The sequence below is a fragment of the Rana temporaria genome, chromosome 12 (genome assembly GCF_905171775.1).
Source record: "Rana temporaria chromosome 12, aRanTem1.1, whole genome shotgun sequence".
NCBI lineage: Eukaryota > Metazoa > Chordata > Amphibia > Anura > Ranidae > Rana > Rana temporaria.
The window spans coordinates 92,385,675-92,406,464 of NC_053500.1; the positions used below are offsets into that span (position 1 = coordinate 92,385,675).

At 46.5% G+C, this 20,790-nt stretch overlaps 1 protein-coding gene across 3 annotated transcripts in view; it reads right to left on the reverse strand.

Annotated features, from left to right (window-relative positions):
• The window catches only part of RETREG3 (reticulophagy regulator family member 3), a 493,168-nt gene that overhangs the window by 431,840 nt on the left and 40,538 nt on the right, over positions 1 to 20,790 (reverse strand). For all 3 annotated transcript variants that reach the window (XM_040331843.1, XM_040331841.1, XM_040331842.1), the window contains exon 2: positions 8,688 to 8,794. In XM_040331843.1, the coding sequence (XP_040187777.1) occupies positions 8,688 to 8,794 (107 nt within the window). The remainder of the gene's footprint in view (positions 1 to 8,687; positions 8,795 to 20,790) is intronic.

Sequence of the window (20,790 nt, forward strand, 5' to 3'; positions counted from 1 at the left end):
ACAGCATCTACAAGCCAAACCTGTGGTACTATGGTCAGCTGCAGTTCCTGGACGACCACATTGAGTCCATGTCATCCCTTTCTACCCTTCCCCAAGAGATTGTTTCGGTATTCCCTGCAGTCAATCCTCCAGTCTTCCCTGCATGCAAGAGCAGGCAACCTCTGAGGAAGAGCAAGACTTCCTGGATGACCCAGATTGTGACCCGTGGAGCAAGGTATTGCATTTTACAAACAATTTGGGCTAATCAAAGTATAACAATGATGTCAAATTAATGTTACTAGTGTTCAAAATTAAAAAGGATTTAACAAAAAGTGTTCAACATATCAATAGACAGTAGTGGCAAAACATGATGGGGACAAGAATGAAAAATGCAGGGGTCAAAATGATTGTGTGTAATTTTCTGGTAAGCCATCAGGGGGGGGGAGGCATTACACCTGTAAGTGGCCCCGGATGACAACCCACCTTTTTTGTAAGAATCAAGTTTTAAAAAAAATAAATTTTTTCCTAATTTTCTAGTTTGGGTAAAGGCCCCCAGCTTCTCAATTTCAGGCGGCAGCACCCCCCTGCTCCAGGGGCCCATGTCCTGAAGATGTGTAAGGGGCCCATAATTCAGGATGGCAGGCCTGTGTGTAATATATATTAGCATTCATTTTGCATCTGTCATGATTTGAAAAATGTGTGTGATTTATGAAGACAACAAATAAACTATGGCTCGGATTCACAAAGCACTTACGCCGACATATCTTGAGATACGCCGTGTAAGTGCAAATGTGCGCCGTTTTATCTATGCGCCGTGCACACAAACCGAGATACCCCTTAAAATAGGCTTCATCCGACCGACGTAACTTGCCTACGCCGGCGTATCGTGGGCGCATATTTACGCTGGACGCAAGTGGCGCTCCCATTGGATTTCCTATTCAAATATGGAAATGAGGGAAGATACGTCGATTCACGAACGTACTTGCGCCCGGCACATAATATACGCAGTTTGCGCAAGTCGTACGTCCGGCGTAAAGTTATTCCCCATATAGGAGGCGCAACCCATGCAAAGGTATGGACCAGGGAACACAAGCCGTCGTATCTGATGTCGTTTATGTTGTACGTGAATATGACTAGGCGTGGGTTACGATAACGTCGTAGGCAGTGATCCGTCGTATCTTAGGGAGTAGTTCCGACGTGATTCTGAGCATGCGCAGTGGGATGCGTCCACGGGACAGCGCATGCACCGTTCGTTATTCGTATCTTTATGGCGCTCGGCCCATCATTTGCATGGGGTCACGCCTCATTTGCATGGCTCATGCCCACTTCCACTTACGCATAGGAAACCCAGTGAAGATTTGGCAGCACTGGCTTTGTGAATCCAGTGCTTGCCTCTCTGCGCTACGTTGGCGTAGCGCATATGGAGATACGCTGAGGCGGCATAAATATGTGCCGATGTATGTGAATCCGGGCCCTATGTCCCTTTTTTTTATACACAGACAGAGCAAAGACAGGGGGAGGCAGGCCCCACAGCGAGCCAGGGGGAGGCAGGCCCACAGCGAGCCAGGGGGAGGCAGGCCCCACAGCGAGCCAGGGGAGGCAGGCCCCACAGCGAGCCAGGGGGAGGCAGGGCCCACTGGGAGCCAGGAGGAGGCAGGCCCCAGTGGGAGACAGGAGACACGCAGTCGTGATACGATCTTACGGATTCCTCCTCTCCGCACACCCGCGAAAAGGGCCAGGAGGCTTATCCAAATGGAGGAGGAGACCCCAGGCCCTGATTCGCGAGGCAACTGCCGGCCACCCGAGAGCAACCCAGGGAAGAAGAGGGTTTCGCAGCGCTCATCGCTGCCAAGCTCCATAATCTGGAGCGGGGCCAGCGTGTGCGCTGCAAAGCCATCATCTTTAAGGCCATAAGCATGGCCTCACTGGGGCAGCTCGATGATGACACCGACATTGTGCGGATCGCTCCTCCTGTCCTTGCTGCTTCTCCTGCTCCAAGTCCTGCTCCTGCTCCTCCTCTTCCTGAGCCTGCTCCTGGCACAACCTCACCTCCAGGAACCCAGCCTCGAGGACTCGGGCTGCAGGTAAGACTGCAGGATAGACTGCAGGGAAGAAGACTACCAAGTCCAAACCTTGAGCGATGTGGTGCCCCTAATGGTGTTATTTTTTTGGCTCACAGCCTTGTTTGTTGGCTTTGGGGACCCTTGTCCTTACAAATGCAAGCACGCTCTACAGTGCTGCCTTCCTTGGCTTCTTTGTTTTTATTAAGTTTGCTTTTAGTTTGCCATCAGGCTTTAATTTTTATTTGTTTAATTATACCAGAATAATAGTTTTTTTGGTTTACTGACAACATTTGACCATGTTTTTTTTTTTTTTTTTTTTAAATAGAGAGATCAGTAGGGAGTAGGCAGAGACATTAAAAAAATAAAAATTAACAAGGGACAACAACCCCCTTGTGGGTAAATTATAATAAATAATTATGTTGTTGTGGTAACTTGACACTCCAAAAAACAACATGTAAAGCAGTCTAAAATATTATCAAATTAAGAACCCCCAAAAAATAGCTACCATTACAATATTTAAAATAGGCATTAATTTTTTAAGATGGAGATCTGGCTAAAAAACGCAACACAAAAAAAAAAAAAAAAAAAACATTAGATAACAATAAATAATAAAGTAAAAAGCTTGTCATAACTATGTAACAATATCAGCAGCAACAAATGAGGATTAGTGTAGCATTAAAAAGCATTGTGCAATGCAGCGCATTCTTTTCATAAATCATTTCAAACCTAACGAATGTGCTTACTCCATTCTGAACTGTAGTTTTACCAGAACGAGCGCTCCGGTCTTGCTTCTGAGCATGCATGGGTTTAAAACGTTGTTTTAGCCCACACACACGATCATTTTTTACAACAAGAAAAACGACATTTTAAAAAACATGAACAAATTCAGCAGATTTGAATTTTTTTTTTTACGTTTTTTGGAAGAGGAAAAACGACGTGAAGCCCACACACAATCATTTTAAATGACGTTTTTTCATGCCGAAAAACGACCGTGTGTACGTGGCATAAGGCTGCATTCACAGCCGAGCGTAGCATCAGTGTGTTTTTCTCTTTGGCATTTTTTTTTTTTTAATAGCCAACAGAGAAGACTATGATCGGTTGCTAGGTTTTTCAGCTTTTTAAAATTTTTCCCATTAGCTTTTATTTCTTTTTTATTGTAATTATTTTTTTCCCCCCCCTGTTAGGGTAAAGGGTTAGATTTAAGGATAGGTTAGGGTTAGGATTAGGGGTTACAATTATTTATATCTATGGTGTACCAAACTGGACTTTTCCTGGCTACCTCTCAGACACCATATAGATTTGTTTCCTTTTCTCAAATTTAACTCGTTACTTGGGAGATTGGGAACAAAGAAGAAAGAACAAATAAGATTTGTAGAACCATATATTGTTGTATAGATACAAACATTGGAAATAACACAAATTTGAGTTACACTTACCGGCAACGTCTTTTCCAGTAATCTTTCAGGACAGCCACACAGAGACATAGGCTCCTCCCCTTCCTCTGGAAACACTGCGCCAGCCCATAAATTCTCACTTCACCCTGCCGGACCTCAGTTTTTACAAGGTCACCTCCGGCCAGCTGGGGAGACACGAACACATTAGTAACATACCATCAAAACTCATTACCATGCTGCGTTCTGGTCTTAAGTAAGACCCCCCAAATCTCAGGGAGGGTAACTAGGGCTGTCCTGAAAGACTACTGGGAAAAGTTCAACTCTAATTTTCCCCTTTTGTCTTTCAGGACAGCCACAATGAGAGGATAAGCAAGCACTTACCAGCTAGGGTGGGACTACAGCTTGCAAAACCTTTCGTCCAAATGGCTTGCTCACCTGCAGACACCAGGTCCACTCTGTAATGTTTCACGAAAGTGGAGTAGTTGGACCATGTCGCTGCCCTGCATATCTGTTCTGAGCCATCTGACAATAGTGCGTCAAGATGCTTTGTAACCCTTTCTGGCTCCAGAAAACAAAACAAATAGCGAGTCCGACTTCCTAAATTCCTTTGTCAGCTCTAGGTAGTGCAGGATGCATCTCCTGACATCCAAGGTATGAAACCTCAACTCCCCTTCACCTGTGGGGTTGGGACAAAAATGTAGGTAGAACTACTTCCTGACTTCTGTGGAATTTCGAAGTAACCTTGGGTAAAAATGCTGGATCGGTCTTAAAAATTATCCGATCTGGAAAAAACAACACAAAAGGGGGGTCTAACAGATAAGGCCTCCATCTCGCTGACCCTCCTAGCAATAGTCACTGCAACCAAAAACACTGCCTTTAAAAAAGGTCAGTTCCTTTAGAAAATACGTGTCTTAAGGTTCAAAGGGGGGACCCGTGAGGGTCTGTAAAACTAAGGACAGGTCCCAGCTGGGGAATGGTGGGCTCTGAGCTGGTCTCTGCCTAAAGAGAGCCCTGAAAAACCTGACTACCCAGGGGTTAAAGGCCAAGGGTTTTTCTAGGTATGCACTAAGTGCTGAGATCTGTCCTTTGAGGGTACTTACAGAAAGACTCCAATCTGCTCCACGCTGCAGGAATTCCAGAAAGGCTGTGGGGCTTTGCACAAAACAGGAGCATCCTAGGCACTACTTAATAAAGCAAAGCCAAACCTTCTGGTAGATCTGGCGAGTCTCCTTCTTCCTGCTATTAAGGAGGGTGGCAATGAACCTCTCTGAAAACCCCTTGGATCTTAGGATGCCCTTCTCAGTAGCCAGGCCGCTAGTCTCCACTTGTGTACCTGAGGGCAGAGAACTGGGCCCTGCGAGAGGAGATCCTCTTGGGGCGGTAGGCGAAGGGGAGGTTCTATAGCCAGCTGCTTGAGCACTGAGAATATAGCCCTCTTGGGCCAATGTGGTGCCACTAGGATCAGGGAAGTGCTTTCCAACTGAAACTTTCTCAGAACTACAGGCAATAATACCGGTGGTGATAATGCGTAACACATTCTGAACTGCCAGCTCTGGGACAGTGGGTCCACCCCCAGTGCTCTCTCTCCTCTGTTTAGAGAGATATAAAAAAAAAAAAAAAAAAAAAAAAAAGAAGATGGGGCCTTCGCGTTTGACGTGAAGAGGTCCACCTCCGGTGGTCCCCATCTCTTGACCAAGAGACTGAAGACCTCCTGATTGAGGACCCATTCGCGCTCTCTCAGTTGCTTTCGACTGAGAAAGTCTACCAACACATTTTTCTTGCCTTTTAGAAAGACTGCTGAGAGTGAGAGATTGTCGATCTCGGCCCAGCCCAGGATGTCTGCTGCTAGGGCCGACAGAACTCCTCTCCTCTTGCCGCCCTGCTTGTTTAGGTAGGCTACGGCCGAGGAATTGTCCGACCTCACCTGTGTGGTGTTCTTGGAAAAATCTGAGGGCCAGCCCTACTGCCCTCAGTTCCTTCCAATTGGACGATCTCTTTAGATCTTGGGACCCCCAGGTGCCCTGAACTGGAAGAGACCCCAGGTGAGCCCCCCCAGCCCTTGCCACTTGCGTCTGCGATTACTACCTGAGATACCGGGATAAGCCACAGCCGACCCTACGACAAGTTTGTAACCTTCCTCCACCACCAGAGGAATCTTTTTACTTGATCTGGTACTTGAACCAAGGTGTCTAGAGCCTCTAGACTGTGGTCCCACACCCTTAGGACGAAGGCCTGCAGAGGGCGAAAGTGTAGTCCTGTCCATTGGACTGCTGGGATGGTGGATGTCAGCAGACCTAGCGTTGACAGAGATCTTATCGGGACCTGCTGGCTGCATTGTAGGAGGGCCACCGCTATGTCTAACTTTAAGACCTTGTCTGTAGGGAGAAACACTCTTCGGAGTGTTGAGTCCAACCAGAATCCCAAGTATGTGATACGTTGTGAGGGGATGAGACCACTCCAGGTCCGTTAGGATTTTCATTGTCATCTCCAGATCTTTGGAAAGCTGTTCTGGGGATGCCGCGAACAGGAGCAGGTCCGTCCAGGTACGCTACGATGGACACTCCCTGGTGTCGCAGAAACACCACGGGTTCCGCCAAGACCTTGGTAAAGATGCGGGTAGATGCCTGAATGGCAGAGCCTGGAACTGCAGGTGTACAATTGTTCCATCTAGGTCTACCGCTAGCCGCAGGAAACTCAGAGCTTTCTGCGATCGGGACGTGTAGGTACACGTCCCTGAGGTCCAGAGATACCATGAAGCAGTTGTGGGGGAGAAGGGCCCTGACTGAATATCAACTCCATGCGGAACCGCTTATAAGCAATTGACCTGTTCAGGGGTTTCAAATTCAGGATTAGTCTGAATTTTCCGGAAGTCTTCTTCACAACAAAAATGTGTGAATAGAATCCCTTCCCCTCTTCTGCCTCTGGAACTCTGCGGACCACATTCTGGTCTTCCAGATCCCATAGGGCCCCCAGCAAGGATTCAGACTTTTCTCTGCAATTGGGCAACTGTGTAATCAGGTATCTCTGGGGGGGGGGGGACACTTGCAAACTCTAGGTGATACCCCCTTCTTATGACCCCCAGGATGAACTGGTTGGGGGAAATCGACCCTCCTCTGCCCCTGCATTTCGGGGTCCAAGGCTTCTTCTGCCCCCCTCTGTCTTTGCGGACGAAACCCCTTCTTTGACTGTACCGGGGCCTTTTGTTTGCGAGGAAAGGATTTCTTCTTATCGGCCGTGCGGTATAGAACGGTTTCTAGACCTGGGCCAAAGAGTAGGTCACCAGTCAGGGGTATACCGCATAACTTGGCCTTCGAGGCGCTGTCATCCAAGTTTTGAGCCAGAGGGCTCTTCTGGCAGAGTTAAGCCAGGGCCACCGACCTGGCCGACATGCGGATAGATTCCGCCGAGACGTCAGCTATATAAGTGATACCTCGCAGGATTGTGGGAAAGGAGGACAAGATAGTATCCTTAGCCGTACCGGCCTCAATGTGCTCCTGAATCTTGCTGAGCCAGTGCTCCAAGTCTATTGCCAGCTCTGGCTTTAAATTACCCATTGTAGAGTCCCATGTCTTTTTAAGAAGGGAGTCTATCCTCTTGTCCATCACATCAGCTAAGGCCCCCATGTCCTCGAACGCTAGGTTCGTGTTTCTGGAGACCTGAGAGAAGGCTGCGTCTAATTTGGGGGTCTTATTCCAAATAGACGCCGGGTCCTCTGAAAAGGGAAACCTTCTTTTAAAAAGGGACCTGGAAAAGAAGGGTTTCCTCTTGGGATCCTCCCATTCCTTTTTAACGGTGTTAACCAACACCTCATGTACTGGAAAGACTCTTTTCTCTTGCTCCCCCAGACCCCGATACATTTGGTCATGGAGGTTTAAGGTCCTTTTGTCGGTCTGGATACAGAGGGTCGTATAAATTGTCCCTAAGAGGTCCTCTACCTCATCCAGGGTTAACTTATATCTGGAGGGCTTGCCGGATTCCCCATCCGGACCCTCCTCCTCTGAGCCCTGAGAATCAGAGGTAGCTTCATCTGAACATGCCTGTTCAACGCCGGAAGGACCTGAAGCCTCCTCTGCCCTCTGTGTAGTGGCAGGTTCAGCAGGTGCAGAGCCCTGAGCCAGCAGAGGGGTTGTATACTGAGAGACGGGATTAGAAGGGAGTTGAAATCTTTCAAAGAGACTCTTAAAGGATAAAAAGGTGGACAAGAGTTCCTTAATGGAAGCAGCTAGTCCTGACTCCTTCTCTAAATCCCTCTAACTAGGGTGTCTATACAGTCCCTGCATAGGACTTTTGCCCAAGACTCCCCTAGAACATCCCTACAGGAGGCACACTTCCTTCTGGAGGTATGGGACGACACTCACTTCTCAGTAGCTTTCTGAAAAACACGTACAAAAAAATTAAAAAAGACAGAAAATAAAAAAAAATGGGCAGACAGATACAACCCCGGGAGTGCACTGACCCTCTATCCTGCAGGGATCAGAGCCTCACCCCCCCGACCACCCAGGGGGATTGCCCCCACCCATAGACAGGAACCATGTATAGAGGGGCATTCCTAAATAGAGAGGAACCCTCCCCAGTGCACTCTTACCTTAGGAAGGCTGGAGGTAGTGTCACTGGGTGTCGATTGAGCGTCTGCTTCTGACATGACTGCAGGTGGTTGCTGCTATGGAGTCTCACGCTGCCTGTGTGCGTTCCCGACTCTCTCCGTGTGCCTGGTCCCCTATCAGCTTTGCGACCCGGAAGTCGCGGGTCAAAGAGGAAGCATCTGCCCTCTGCCGGAAATGACGTCACCAGCCGTTCAGCCCGCTGGTTCCGAAAAAAAAATGCGTCCTGTAGAAAAAAACAGGGAGAGCCAGGATGCTACCGTGCTGCATCCCTGTGGACGCGATAGGGGACCCCCTCAGCCTGCTGCGGCGCTCGAGAAGGATGGGGTGGCTCCAGATGGTGGGTAAGTATCGCACCTATAGTACCCTAGAAGCCCCTGCTTCTCTCCAGGTTCTCAAATCGGCCTCAGTCCCCTGACTGACAGGCCTGATTCCAAGCACAGCGTCTTCCCTCCGGAAGAAACACTAACAACTGAAGTCCGGCAGGGGAAGTCAGAATTTATGGGCTGGCACAGTGTGTCCAGAGGAAGGGGAGGAGCCTATGTCTCTCATTGTGGCTGTCCTAAAAGACAAAATTACATTTTTTATAACCTTTAGAATACCTTTACAGAAAGTACAGCAATGCTGCATCAATCTTCTTCATTTCTCACCTCCCAATTTAGGCCAGATTCTGTTCTTCCATTGATCCACACAGATGATGATCATCAGACCAAACGCTGTCAAAAACACAATTCTGAGTGATGTCAAAGCAAAGAACCTGCAAAACAAGTATTTACACTTAGATTGTAGGCTCCTGATGTGAATGTACAATATATATGTAAAGCACTGCATAAAATTGATGGCACTATAAAAGTACCTGAAATAAATATACACTGAATGTTGGCTTACCAATGTTAATATTGCAGCCATTTGCAAAGGAAGTACACAGTGTACAACAAAACAGGGATACGAAAAAGAGAGGAAAGGTCTGGTGTCCCCAGTGACACACTTCCATCCCTGTTACATAAAGTCAAAACAAAAAGATTTGCCCCGGGACTTTAAATGAAGTGGGTAAAGTTTCCGCCAGTAAAAAAAAACAGTAATTGTATAGTATATAATTTATTCAAGTAAAATTGTTTATATGCGTAAAATAAAAATGTTACATAAACACCAACAATTGCCAATTGAAACAATACATAGACAGTAAATATTAATACACAAGTATAATAGTGGACAGAGTACACAGGCATCATACTACCCGACTAGCCTAGTTTCGCAAGACACAGCTCGCTCTTCAGGGGTGTGTAACACTGTACCTAGGATGAACAAGTATATGTTTGGCAATCTGGCATAGTATAATGTTGTAAAGGCACAGGGCAGGAGGGGATGGTTCAGAATACAAGCCCTCAACTGCAGTTATTCCCAACTTTTGAAAATCTGTAGTAATCTTAATATAATAGAGCAAGTTTTACCTAAAATAAAATATTAAGCATTCTAGATTCTAAGCATGCATTTTGTGCTCTTCTATAACAAGAGGGATCTAACACTTATGGTATATGACCAGATGTCCCTGATGCCTAGTTGTCAAGGCCAAATATAGCAGCATCAGCATGGGTTAATTTGACAATACTTAAACAGTGATCCTAGAACAGTGATGATAAACCCAGTAAATACAAAAGGGCCTCAAGATTTGGCCCCCCGACATGTCCAAATGGAATTGGTTCTCCCTGACATACAAGCAATTCTTGTGATCAGGCTGAAGACCAATTAGTTACACAGAAGAGAAAGAGCGAAATATTGGCTGGAGAAAGCACAATAATCTGGCAAACAGGAAGTGTAGAGACATGGCTTAAATCAGGAAGTTTATAAAAAGGAGGAGCAAAGAGTTCAAGGTTCAGCAGAAGTCAAGGCCCAAAGGCAGGGTTGTCCAATAGAGCAAACAGGGCACTGTCCAGCATCTGAGGTAGCTCAGGGAGAAGAGTTATTGCTGTGAGGATATTGCCAATATGTAGCTTTAAGTAGGTAGGTATCAATACGCATTGATACATATGTAATCTAATATATCAGCTATAGTTTATACATTGATATAGCTTTAAGTAGATTTAAGTAGGACAATTATTGGTAGGTTTTTCAGAGATAGGGATAAGACTCTTTGCAGACATATGTGACCACAGGTCCATCTATACCGTGAGAATTGCGGAACCTAGTCTGTCGATATTAGGCCACACATGACACACAATATCACAATATAGCTAATACTGTGGTAGATGTGTGAGATGTGTGATGATACATGCGTCATGTCTTGTAACACTTTATATGACATTATAACTGGAAACTTTTATTGGTTAAAAGGGATGCTGGGAGGGTATTAAGCCTCTGGGGAGGTTTTTTCGGCGGTATAAGGGAAACTTTGTGGTTTAAAGTTATAAATTGTTAAGATGTCTTTTTTAAAGGAATACAATCTTTTTAAAACCCATCACCGCGTCATTGGTTTTCTTTGACTGTCCGGCTAGCCGAAGGTTCATACACAGATCAACCCAGAGAGTGCACCCGTGGGGCCTGACAATTGCCAGACACAGCAGAGGTCCCAGGTTCAAGTCCAGACTATGACATCAAACCTGAGGTATTTCTGTGGATGCTGCAAAATTACTGTAGTGGTCGGTGCTGCTACAATTATCGTTTTGATAGGCCTTGTTCATTCGGTATGCTTGTGAAGGGCTGTGTTTACCCACATAGGGATGTACAGGTTTTCCATGCAAGCAGTCCAGAGAGGGCTGCAGTGTCTCATCCATGTGGGTGCAGCTGTGTGTTCCCGAACGCAGACAATATGAGTTCTGGGATAAATACCAGCACCCGCACGGATGTCATCTTAGTCATCAATTCACATCAATGGGACAGGCAGCCAAACACGGCCCTGCACAGGCAAACAATATAGTATACCCTGTGTAAAACCCGCCTTTAGACCGGCAACAGTATTTCCAGGAACCTTCCAGGACAGCTACTTAAGAGATTGGCTCCGCCCTCCACAGGAAACACAAAATCGGATACAATTTAAAAAGACCCCTCCTTTCCTCTGACCCTCAGCTGTTAGAAGTAAACCTCCACCAAAAGTGCACTTGGCAGAGGAAAAACACAGAAACTCATAAAAACACCACCACCAGGTAAACAAGGTCAACTAGTGAAAAACAGAATAGGGTGGGAATATAAACGCTGTCCTGGAAATACCGTTACTAGCAAGTTCAACGTGGGGTGGGTTTTCCCCTTCCAGGACAGCTACTTGAGAGGATGAGCAAGATTCTATACCTTAAAGAGGGACGACAGCCTGAAGCACTTTCCTACCAAAGAAGAGGTCCTGGCTGAACTCTATAATGTTTGACAAATGCATGAGAGGAGGACCAGGCGGCAGCTTTAGAAATTTCTTCCCATGATGTGCCCACTCTTTCTGCCCATGACATCTCGTTGAATGAGCCCTAATTCTTTGTACGCTTCACAAATAGCTCCCCCAATCCACCTAGCAATAGAGCTTTTAGACGCTTTGGACCCCTTCTTGGGGCCACTGAATGAAACCAACAGCTGGGAGGAACTCCTAAAACCACTGGATTTCTCTAGGTAAAGCAGAAGACATCTCTTTATGTCTAAAATACAAAATCTTTCCTCGTCCACATTCTTGGGAGAAGTATAGAAACTAGACAGGACTACCTCCTGGGACCTATGAAAGTTTGAAGATACTTTGGGCAAATAGAAAGGATCAGGCCTAAATCACTACCCTGTCCTCTAGAATCCTTAGGAAGCGGTCTTTACAGGAAAGACTGCAGATCAGAAATCCTTCTCCCTGACGTAATAGCCAAAGGCAGGCCCGAACTGGACATAGGGCACGCCGGGTAAATGCCCGGTGGGCCGGGGCTGTAAGAGGGCTGGCCCTGGGTTCCGACATGCAGGGCCGGCCGCGGATGCCTCGCATACTGTGGTGTAGAGTTGGGGGTGCAGGGGGGCCGTGGCACCGGGCGCAACATTTAGGGGGGTGCCCGCCAGTATGTGTCACAGTGGCTTCCTCCTCCTAAATGTGCTTTCCTGTGTCCCTGTGCTCTGCCTCCATGTTAAGTCTCAGGCGCCCTGTGATTGGGCGTAACGTGTCATGTGCGGTGGCGGGGCTGACCTATCAACAATTGCGGTAGATCCTGAAGTCCCACCTCCGCCCATGTTCAGTCTCCTGCACTCTGTGATCAGGCAAAGGGGAGCAACTGTGATCGTTAATAGGCCAGCCCCGCCCCACATGACCCCATATACGCCCAATCACAGGATGCTGGTCCAGAATCTGAACAAGGTAAGGTAAGACTCCCTCGTGATTGTGAGTCATGCCGGGGGGGGGGGGGGGGGGGAGTGTTGGACACAGTTTATATTTCAACAAGGAGTACGATTTAATAGAGTTTGAATTTGGACAGTAACTTCCTAGGCCCAGGTCACACTGTCAGTCCATAACTCGCCCTCTGTAGTATTGTGTCCTAGGGGACTTTTAACCATGATTCACTTTTTGATAGCGGGATACAAGGACTTCCATGAGTATTTATCGATGTATAATGGTACTATGTTAATTTTTTTAAAATGGCATTGGGATTTATTATGGAGCTGCGTTTAGAAGGGGATTTGGGCACTTGGAGGCCTTAGGCTACTTTCACATGGGCAACTAGCACCAGTTTGAATGACTGTTTCGGGCACCTATAAATGGCTAGTTGTGGCTGTTGAGCCCTGAACATTTCAATAACAGGTTGCCAGTTTCAGCTATCCGTGGCTGTCCGAATAGCCTACAATGATCTGCGGCGATCACTGCTCATGCAGTGATCAGCATAGGTAAACAATGGCTGTTCGAACAGCCTCTGACAGCTATTATTGAAAAAACCTGTTATTGAAGTGTACAGGGCTCAACAGCCACAGCTAGCCGCTTATAGGTGGCTGAAACAGCTGCAGGAATCAGCAGTAATTCGCACACGGTCTGAGGAGATGGAGCAGCCAGCCAGAGAGAGAGAGAGTTGAAGAGCAGCTTGACCAAGAGAAGGGAGGGCACTGAAGGACTGGAAACATTTTTCCAGGGACTGCCCATCCCGACCCTATCGGAGGAAGAAAACATTAACATGGAGGCGCCAATTACTCTAGGAGAATTAAAACATGCAGTGGCGGGGATGTCAACTCAAAAGTCACCAGGCCCAGATGGGATGCCCGTAGAGATCTATAAAAGATATGGGGATATCCTGCTACCAGAACTCCTAAAGACACTAAATTGGCCATTGACTCTTGGAATACTTCCCACCTCTATGACAGAAGCTACTATCATTGTTTTGCATAAGGAGGGGAAGGATCCAAGAGAGGCTTCATCGTATCGCCCTATCTCACTCCTATGTACTGATCCAAGATCTTGGCCAAAGTGTTGCCACACGCCTTAACGGTATATCCAAGCGCTTATACATCCTGACCAATCTGGCTTTATTCCCATAGGTCAACCAGTGCCAACATCAGGAGAGTGTTCCTGAATATGCAAATTCCAACAGAGGGAGAGGGCTCTAGAGCCGTCTTAGCCCTGGATGCTGCCAAAGCTTTTGACAGTCTGGAATGGGACTACCTATGGAAGGTCCTAGAGAAATTCGGGTTTGGCCCCAGGTTCATGAGTTGGGTGAAGTTGTTATACAATCAGCCAAGAGCAAAAACTAAAATCAACAACGAATTTCAGAAATCTTTCAACTAGAGAGAGGAACGCGACAGGGCTGTCCCTTTCTCCCCTACTGTTCGCTTTGGCGATGGAACCAGTAGCCATTAAAATTAGGAAACCTAAAGATCTACAAGGGTTCCATAGACAGACTATAGAGGATAAGATCGCACTGTTGCGGATGATGTCCTCTTCTTTTTGGGAGACGTTAAACCTCGTTAAAAAATGTGATCAAAGTAGTGGGCGAGTTTGGGCTATGCTCCGGGTTGGTCATTAATTGGGAAAAAGGTCAGCACTACTGCCAATTGACTCCTCGGTGCCCAGATACCCCATGGAATCCCTCAGCTAAAAGTTGTAGTATGATGAAATATTCGGGATATGGATCACGAGGGACATTAATAGCTTTGTCCAGAATAACTTAATTCCTCTTTTGTCTAAATGGGAACATAAAAGAGATGTCTGGTGTAGACTACCATTATCTATAGCGGGACGATGTAACCTGATAAAGATGCTATGGTTGCCCCAGTTACTCTATATCCTCCATAACTCCCAGTCTGGATAGCTCAAAAAGGTTCAAAAAGATAGAATCCCTCTTCAGAGAGTTAATTTGGAAGAAGGGACAAGCTAGGATTTGTTCCAGACCATGCAGTTACCAGCTAAAGAGGGGGGAATGGCAGTACCTCACCCGAAAACATACTTTATAGCCTCACAGCTCACAACAGCTTGCGAACTGCGGACCTGGAGGGAGGTGGAAATTCCGGTAGATTGATGCTAACAGGAGCACCACATAGGACAATAGTGGAGGCACTTGAGGCTGGGTTCGTTCGTCCATAGATGTCCAACTATAAAACTTAGCCTTAAAGTGTGGCAAACAACAAAAGCATTGATGGGCTACAAGGGAATTAACATATTTGCCCCTCTCTGGTGCAACCAAAACTTAAGAAAATTAAAAGACATCGAGAGATGTAAAGAATGGGCAGAGACAAGGGATAAGCCGTTTAAACCAACTGTACAATGGAGAAACAGATGAAATCCTTCGCAGACCTGCGACAGGAATTAATATAACAAATAAAACATTTTACAGATATCTACAGATACGACATGCTATCCAAGCTCAGTTTGGGTTACAACCCATTGTATGGTCTCGGCCCCCCACCCTCCTGAAAATAACCTCTCCAAAAACCAACCAAAGGCCTGATATCTGAGTTGTACTCTAGATTGGGAGCTAAAACAATAAGTAGGGCAGGCCCCATTAAGAGCAGGACAGGATGGGAGAAAGACTTAGGACAAATCACCACGGAACAGTGGAGTGCGATCTTGAGGAGGGGGGTATTGGTCTCGATCTCCCCATCTCAGAAAGTATCACACTTGTTCCTCTTGCATAGAGTATACTATACCCCCAGGAGAATGTTCAATCTTGGGTGGAGAAGTACTGACGAATGCCCAAGGTGCAGAGCGACAGGCAATCTTCCACATGATGTGGAAATGCCCAAAGTTATTTAGATACTGGGAGGAGGTGGTCACCATAATAAATAAAACTTTTAAAATTAAGCTAGAAGCTGAGTCTAAGACATTGCTTGTTAGGCAGCATAGAGGAAAATAGAGTGCCAGCCAGCTCCCTTGAAGTGGTACTGAGATGCCTTTTTCAGGCAAGGAAGTTAATTGCATTGAGGTGGCAGGCCAAGATACCACCCACTGTCAAATCTTGGGTTGAAACTATTAACACAATGATTTGGAGTGAGAGAGTGACACTTACCCGACAGGGGAATTATAGTAAGGTTTGTGAGGATGTGGAAACCCTGGCTAGACGAAACAGGATGTTCTATATAGAATCGCCATTCAAATTTAATAATATCTTAAACCCGCTATCGGGCATTCCTTTATGGGAGAAGACGTATTAACGAAGTACATTAACTTCAAAAACCGGCTCACGGTGTGATGGGAGGGTGGGAGGGCGGGGTGAGGGTTTGAGGGGTGGGGGGGGGGGGGGGGGGGAGGCGAGGTATGACAGTTCAGAAACAAGGGTTTTTTCATTTATTCACAATGTCATAAAGAACGAGGGTAGGAAAAGATAAGGGGAAAATAGGGAAAAAACGTATGGTTGTGTATTGTTTATAACACGTACGATGATGTAACACTTTTTGTATCTTTACGCAAACAACAATAAAAAAAACATTGAAATAAAAAAAAAAAAAAGAAGAGCAGCTTGAGTTCATACTGTGTAGTATAGTGGTCAGTATAGGAATCAGGTAGGTCAGTATAGTATAGTGGTCAGTATAGGAAGCAGGTTGGTCAGTGTAGTGGTCAGTATAGGAATCAGGTAGGTTAGTGGTCAGTATAGTGGTCAGGTTAGTCAGTACTATTGTAGGAAGCAAGGACAGTCCCCGTTCGTGCATGCACATCAGGTCGGGGCACCTGGCAACCAGGACAAGAAGAGGAACAGAGAAGCAGAGGCTCCATCACTACCACTATATGCAGCCTCTATAGCACATTATGCACCGTACCACACCACCACTATATTGCTGGCTTTCATGTGCAGGGTCTGATCTGGGGTGTGATGGTGCAAAGGTCAGTTAATTTTTTACTATTATTCAAGTGGTTTACAGCATTTACTTAATAAAGATTCCTTTTCATGTGAAGTTGACAGTTTTATTTTTTTTTACATTGCTGAATCTGATAGCTCATCTAGGTCTTCAGCATCATATGTCCCAATAACCACCCACTTTGATAATGTTTATTTGAAAACATTTTTTGGCACACTATGCCCAAAAGGTTGACCTGGATTAGAGCAACCCTCATCTTGTGCTGCTTCATACTATTTTCAGGACTCCACTATCAAAACCTGAGTTAAAGTATGACAAAAACAGCATTGTATGGCAGCTCTTATCTAAATTGGCCCCAATCTGTCAGATTAAGCTAAAACAAAAAAAAGTACTGTAATCAAATCCACACACCTGGAAACCCAATTTCCCATCATTAACCGCCCCCCGCGGACACAAACACCAGACCCCCGGTAGGGATGAGCTTCAAGTTCGAGTCAAACTCATGTTCGACTCGAACATTGCCTGTTTGGCAAACAACGAACAATTTGAGGTGTTTGTGGCAAATTCGAAAAGCCGTGAAACACCCGGTTAAAGTCTATGGGAGAAATCTAACATACTCATTTTAAAGGCCAATATGCAAGTTATTGTCCTAAAAAGTGTTTAGGGACCTGGGTCCTGCCCCAGGAGACATGTATCAATGCAAAAAAAAAATGTTTTAAAAACGGATGTTTTTTTCAGGAGCAGTGAATTTAATAATGCTTAGAGTGAAACAATAAAAGTGAAATATTCCTTTAAATTTCGCACCTGGGGGGGGGGTGTAAAGTTAGCATGTGAAATAGCGCATGTTTCCAGTACTTAGAACTGTCCCTGCACAAAGTGTCATTTCTGAAAGTCATTTAAAACTGGACTTGCGGCTATAATGAATTGTCAGCTCCCGGCAATTCAGAGAGGATTCATTCATTAAATAAAAAAAGCGTGGGGGTCCCCCCAAATTCAATTACCAGGCCCTTCAGGTCTGGTGTGGATTTTAAGGGGAACTCCACCCCAATTTTTTTTTAAAAATGGCGTGGATTTCCCCCAAAAATCCACACCAGACCTCTTATCCGAGCTAGTTAACCTGGCCGTCCGCAGAAAAGAGGGGTGGGGGACAGAGTGCGGGCCCCCCTCTCCTGAACCGTACCAGGCCACATGCCCTCAACATGAGGAGGATGTCCCCATGTTGATGGGGACAAGGGCCTCATCCCCACAACCCTTGCCCGGTGGTTTTGGGAGTCTGCGGCGGGGGGCTTATCAGAATCTGGAAGACCCCTTTAACAAAGGGGACCCCAGATCCTGGCCCCCCCTATGTGAATTGGTAATGGGGTACATTGTACCCCTACCATTTCACAAAGGAAGTGTAAATAGTTGTAAAAAAACACACACACACACACACACACACACACACACAGTAGAAAAACAGTCCTTTATTAATAAAAAAAAATAAAAAAATAAAAATCCAGTGGTGGTAATCCACTCGGTCCGGCTCCCCGCTCCAACGTTGTCTGTATCCAGCGACTGGTGATCTCCTCTCCTGTCCAGTGATGAGAAGATCTTCAAAGCGCAGCATCGCCGGCCTCCTCTCCGCCGGACACAGCCCGGCGAATGTGACATTTCTTTTATAGGTGAGGCGGGCCACCCGTCACGTGACCCCGCCACCTCTGACGCAAGGGTAAAGCCAGGCTTCCCCAGTGACATAGCAGAGGATACGGGGTCACGTGACAGGTGGCCCCCGCCTCACCTATAAAAGAAATGTCACAGCTTCAGCAGCGTCATTCACCGGGCTGTGTCCGGCGGAGAGAGGAGGCCGGCGATGCTGCGCTTTGAAGATCTTCTCATCGCTGGACAGGAGAGGAGATCACCCGTCGCTGGATACAGACAACATTGGAGCAGGGAGCCGGACCGAGTGGATTACCATCGCTGGATTAATAAAGGAATTTTTTTCTACGGTGTGTGTGTGTTTTTTTTACAACTATTTACACTTCCCTCGTGAAATGGTAGGGGTACAATGTACCCCATTACCAATTCACATAGGGGGGGGCAGGATCTGGGGGTCCCCTTTGTTAAAGGGTCTTCCAGATTCTGATAAGCCCCCGCCCGCAGACCCCCACAACCACCGGGCAAGGGTTGTGGGGATGAGGCCCTTGTCCCCATCAACATGGGGACATCCTCCCTATGTTGAGGGCATGTGGCCTGGTACGGTTCAGGTGAGGGGCCCACTCTGTCCCCCCCTCTTTTCTGTGGCTGGCCAGGTTAACATGCTCGAATTAGGGGTCTGGTGTGGATTTTTGGGACAACTCCACATCTTTTTTTTTAAATTGACGGGGGGGTTCCCCTTAATATCCATACCAGACCTGAAGGGCCTGGTAATTGAATTGGGGGGGGGGGGGGGCTACGCTTTTTTTTTAATGAATAAATCCTCTCTGAATTGCTGGGAGCCGGAAATTCATTATAGCCGCAAGTCCGGTTTTAAATGATTTATTTTTTTCTTTCAGAAATGACACTTGTGCTGGAAACATGCTAACTTTACAACCCCCCCCCCCCCCCCCCAAGTACGAAATTTAAAGGAATATTTCACTTTTATTGTTTCACTTTTAGCATTATTAAATTTACTGCTCCAGAAAATACTGCCGTTTTTAAAGCCAGGTTCACACCTATGCGAATTGAGTACGGGGTAAACAGCATCCAATTCGCAGAACATTTCAAAATACATTGTTTTCAATGAGGCTGGTTCACATATGTGCGATGCATTCGCACTGCGCATTGCCGCCAAACCGCGTGCGTTTTTTAGGCATTGCGGTGCGGCTCAGGTGCAAATTCAGGCCCATTATCTTCTATGGGTACGCAGCTGAATCGCAGATGTGTTCACTTCTCTTCAGTATTTCTATCATTCAGCTCAATACACATCCCCCCCTTCCCTCTCCTCTCCCAGGTCTCCAAATTCGCAGCTAATCTGCAGCTAAAACGCAATGGATCTGCTGAACACTTCTCTTATCTCTCTGCAAAGATAAGAGCTGAAATTCGCACCGCACTAGTGTGAGCCCAGCCTTAAACTTTTTTTTTGCATTGATACATGTCCCCTGGGGCAGGACCCAGGTCCCCAAACACTTTTTAGGACAATAAATTGCATATTATCCTTTAAAAATAGCACTTTAGATTTCAAATGTTTGAGTCCCATAGACTTTAAAGGGGTTCTAAAGTTCACACGAACATTTGGTGTGTTCGCAAGTTCTGGTGCGAACCGAACAGGGGGGTGTTCGGCTCATCCCTAGACCCCGGGCTGCTCAGTCTAAAATGCCCGTGCCTATTTTTTGTCCCAGTCCGGGCCTGGCCAAAAGTAAGGAAATCTTTAAAGGAAATAAATTTCAGAGAAGCCTCATGCAAAAGCTCAAAGGGAGGCCTAGAGCATTTAACACCAACGACAGATCCCAGGGAGGAATATGTTTGATGACCTTGGGCGCCTGCCTAGATCTGGCTGAAAGGAACCTCCTGACTAAGGGATCTTCCGCTAGTCTCTTATCTGAAAGGACAGGGCCATAACCTGAACCCTAAGGGTGCTGACATAGTCCTTTCTCTACTCACCTGTTCAAAAAGTCCCATATACAGGGAGTGAAAAAATAATCTAAACCAGATTTCCTTTGCCAGGAAATAAAAGTTTTCCAAACTTCTCCATAGATTCTTCTTATGACCAACTTAAGGCTGCTCAGGATAGTTTGAATAACCTTCTCTGAACACCCACTCAACTGCAAGATGCGCTGCTCAGCCTCCAGGCCGTCAAATGGAAGGTCTGAGGGTTTGGAGGCAACACTGGTCCCTGATGGAGTAGATCGTTGCGATCTGGAAGGGGCCAGGAAAGATCCACAGAGGGTCATCAGAGAGGAAAACAAACTCCTCCTGGGGCACCAGGGGGCAATCAGAACAACTTCTGCCCGGTCTTGAATAATCTTCCGAATTACTAGAGGCAAGAGGGGAAACAGAAGGAAATGTATGCCAGAGTGAAATCCCACGGGAAGGAGAGAGCATTCGTCCCCAAGGACTCCGTCTCTCCCTCCAGAGAGAACAACGCCGGCAGTTTTCTGTTGAGACTGGAGGCAAAAAATCCACTGTGAGAAGATCCAATCTTAGCATAATTCCACGGAACGTGCCTTTATGTAGCTCCCAACAGCTGGAACTGATGCTCACTCTGCGGAGATAGTCCGCCAGTGCATTCTCTGACCCCCTGATATGGACTGCCCTGATTGAAGCAACATTGATCTCTGAACAAAAAACAGAATCTGTTGCGTTAGAAGTGACTCTGAACGAGTGCCCCCTACTTGTTTAGGTACGCCACCGTTTTGGCATTGTCTGAGAAAATAGGTCTCTTGAATAGACCCTCTCTTGTAGAGCAAAAAGAGCTTTCCACACAGCTAGTAGTTCCCTGAAATTTGAGGAACGGCCTGCCTCCTCTGGGAACCAGGCTCCCTGTGCCTGCCAGCTCTGAGAGCATGCACCCCAGCC